This window comes from Phanerochaete carnosa (genome assembly GCF_000300595.1).
Source record: "Phanerochaete carnosa HHB-10118-sp unplaced genomic scaffold PHACAscaffold_706, whole genome shotgun sequence".
Taxonomy (NCBI): Eukaryota; Fungi; Basidiomycota; class Agaricomycetes; order Polyporales; family Phanerochaetaceae; genus Phanerochaete; species Phanerochaete carnosa.
This window is the reverse complement of record NW_006768333.1, coordinates 1-2,653: the sequence shown is the minus strand read 5'-3', so window position 1 is coordinate 2,653 and position 2,653 is coordinate 1. Positions and strand designations below refer to the sequence as shown.

The following is a 2,653-nucleotide window of genomic DNA, read 5'->3' as shown; positions in this document are numbered from 1 at the left end:
ACCGCTTGCAAAACCCTTCAATGGCCGCACGAATTTCTTCGTGAATTGCCTTCTTCCAGTCGAATGGTTCTGCCGTCGCGGCAGGAGCTTCGTTCAGTGATGCGAGGGGTGTGAACGTGTTGGTGGTGGGAACTGCTGGGGTTTCCGCGGCTCGTACTTGTTGAGCTTGTTGCCGATTAGGGCAATTTCGTGATATGTGACCCTGTTGCCCACATCGGAAACAAAGACCCTGGCGTCGCGCTTGATCCAAATCCATCGGTTGTCCCCTACCGCCGAATGTGACACCGGTTCCGTCGCGCCGTGTTTGAACTGGCGCAGTAGCAGTTGCTGGTGCGGGTGCATTTTGCGCTCGTGGTGTGTTTTGCGCCTGCTGCTGCCTTGGTTAAAACTGTCCCTGTCGTTGGGACTGAGGGTTTCTTCGGCGGTACTGTTGCTGATTCAGGTCGATGCGCGCGACCCGTTGCTTGTAGAGTGCATATGTGGCGGGGAGTTCTTCCGATGAATTGTACAGAAGTCGGATGATGTCGGCCCGGAGTGCTTTCTCAAGAAGCGACTTGAGTTCCTGGAAGTGTGCTTCGAAATCGTGAATGTTTGCCTGGAAGGCACATAACTCGAATTTTGAGAAGAATTCTTGTGCCGACAACGTTCCCATTTGCATTGCCTGGAGCCGATTGTATGCTTCGGCTTGCTCATCGATTAAGAAGTGCCTGTCCAGGTCTTCCCACAGTGTCTTGGTGGTCTGTATTACGGAGTTTTCGTCCGCGTCGTACTTTTTCATGAACGTAGCGACATATTCGCCCGCGTGTCCACCCTTCATGTAGGACAGAATCATGAGGACTCTGTCAAACTGCTCTGGTAGCCGCTTCCTCTGCGTAACTACATAGAGTTTCATTTGGGTCTTCCAAGCAATGTACTTGGATTTCGTGCCGTCGAAGGTGTCTGGTTTCATCGCGCTTCCATTGAGAAGCGCAGCACTATCTTGATTCTCGGCCATCGCGCCGGGATCGGATGGAGATGAAGGTGGAGTGGGAGAACGTCGGGAAGGTGGTTCCGAGGCTTCTGAGTCTTCTACTGCTTCTTCTACGGGATTTGGCGGGCCCTCTGGTGGTGCTTCGGATTCTCCGAGGGCGATTGAGCGGAGATGGTCAGTGACCGATTCGAGAGTATCTCGTCTGGTTCTGGGTTCTGAACCGGATGCTACGGGTTGCGGGACTGCGAGGGATTCTGACGGTGCTCCTGTGGGAACTCTTTGTAGCAATTCTCCACATAATCCTTCTCTACACCGGGAACAACGAGTACTATTATTTGAAGAGTGTGGACACGGTTGTTGCACGCAGTATCGTACGTTGTCGCCGTGTAGGTAGATGGATGTTCCCTCTAGTTCTCGGTGTACGTGTCCTCTACAGTCACAGGAGGGCGTGGTCATAGGGTGTCGGGTCCGTGAAGCTGGTTGCAGCAAACCCTGAGACTAATCGTGTTGTAACGACCAGATCAGGGGTAGAATTTGCCAAAGATGGAAATTTTCGAATAAGAACCGAAACACTAATTGTAATACAGTTCTAGAGATACTGTAGCAGCCCAAAGAGCAATTGTGTCTCTTCGGTCCGACGCCCTCAAAGGGATCGTCGATCTAACTGCTACCGCTTTTCCGACGCCCGGCCGCAACCAGTTGCCACGTCGTACTCAGGAATATCCGCTTGCGCTGCGCAAAGCGTTTAACACCACCTATGGTAGGGCAGTGTACGATTCTAATGGGACGGAGCTCTGTCTAGCTGCCTAAGAGCTAGTGATTACAGAGGTGGCTTCGGGGATGTGGTATGGTAAAAGTTTGTGCAAGTGCACGGAAAAGGGTTCCAGGGGTCCGGGTCTTGATGCGGTAGAATGCGGTAAGGTTAGGAGTTAGGGTGAGAGTCGAATGTGCGTATGGGGTGGATCGTCATGTGGAGATGGGTGATGGTTGGTGTGGGAGTGACGAGGATTGTCGTAGGGCAGTTGGTGGAGACTCGAGCTAATGTCAGCAACTAACAATCCAACTGGACTGAGCTACGACAAAGCCGAGGAGACAGACGAGAGGAAAGTGAGTGAGGAAAGACCAGCTCGAGTCTGGCTTGTTATTGAGCGGTACAAGCTCCTTATATACATGTCAGAATGAATACCTAGAATATCCTACGAATATACGGAGGTGTATAGAAAGTGGAAGAATACCATAGAATCCGGGAGAACCATCCGGATTGTGTAATATTCATGACACGACTTAAAGTGCTCACCGCCGACGCGGACTTTCGAGCTATTTGATCTTGACGACAACAACGACATTGTGGCTCTCGAGCGCATATGCAAGGATGTTACGCCGCCGGTGCACAATCCCACCGTCGCGCTCATGCAGTCGTCGGTCAAAATCCGGCACGCCGTGTTGATAGCGCTCTCCGATGCATTGGGGATTGAGGTCGAACATAAATCGAGCCGCATAGGCCGGTGAGCCCCGCTTGTGCATGTACGTCGTTTGACTAGATGTTCAAGTGATATATTTCTGCGGCAGGCTCAAAGAAATGCCATGGACACATATTCATCCCGTGCGGCTGCGCCTTTGGCGCGCACGCCATACGCCGCTCGAGAACTACACTCCCGCATTCAGCGACCACAAAGTGCAATC

The 2,653-nt window shown here is 52.2% G+C and overlaps 1 protein-coding gene across 1 annotated transcript; it reads right to left on the bottom strand.

Moving 5' to 3' along the window:
* Positions 1-93: 93 nt before the first annotated feature.
* PHACADRAFT_202949 (uncharacterized protein) lies at positions 94-994 on the bottom strand (the record flags this gene model as incomplete). Its single annotated transcript, XM_007403053.1, has 2 exons — positions 94-394; positions 429-994. 2 exons carry the CDS (start codon positions 992-994, stop codon positions 94-96), a joined length of 867 nt encoding a protein of 288 aa, XP_007403115.1.
* Positions 995-2,653: the final 1,659 nt, after the last annotated feature.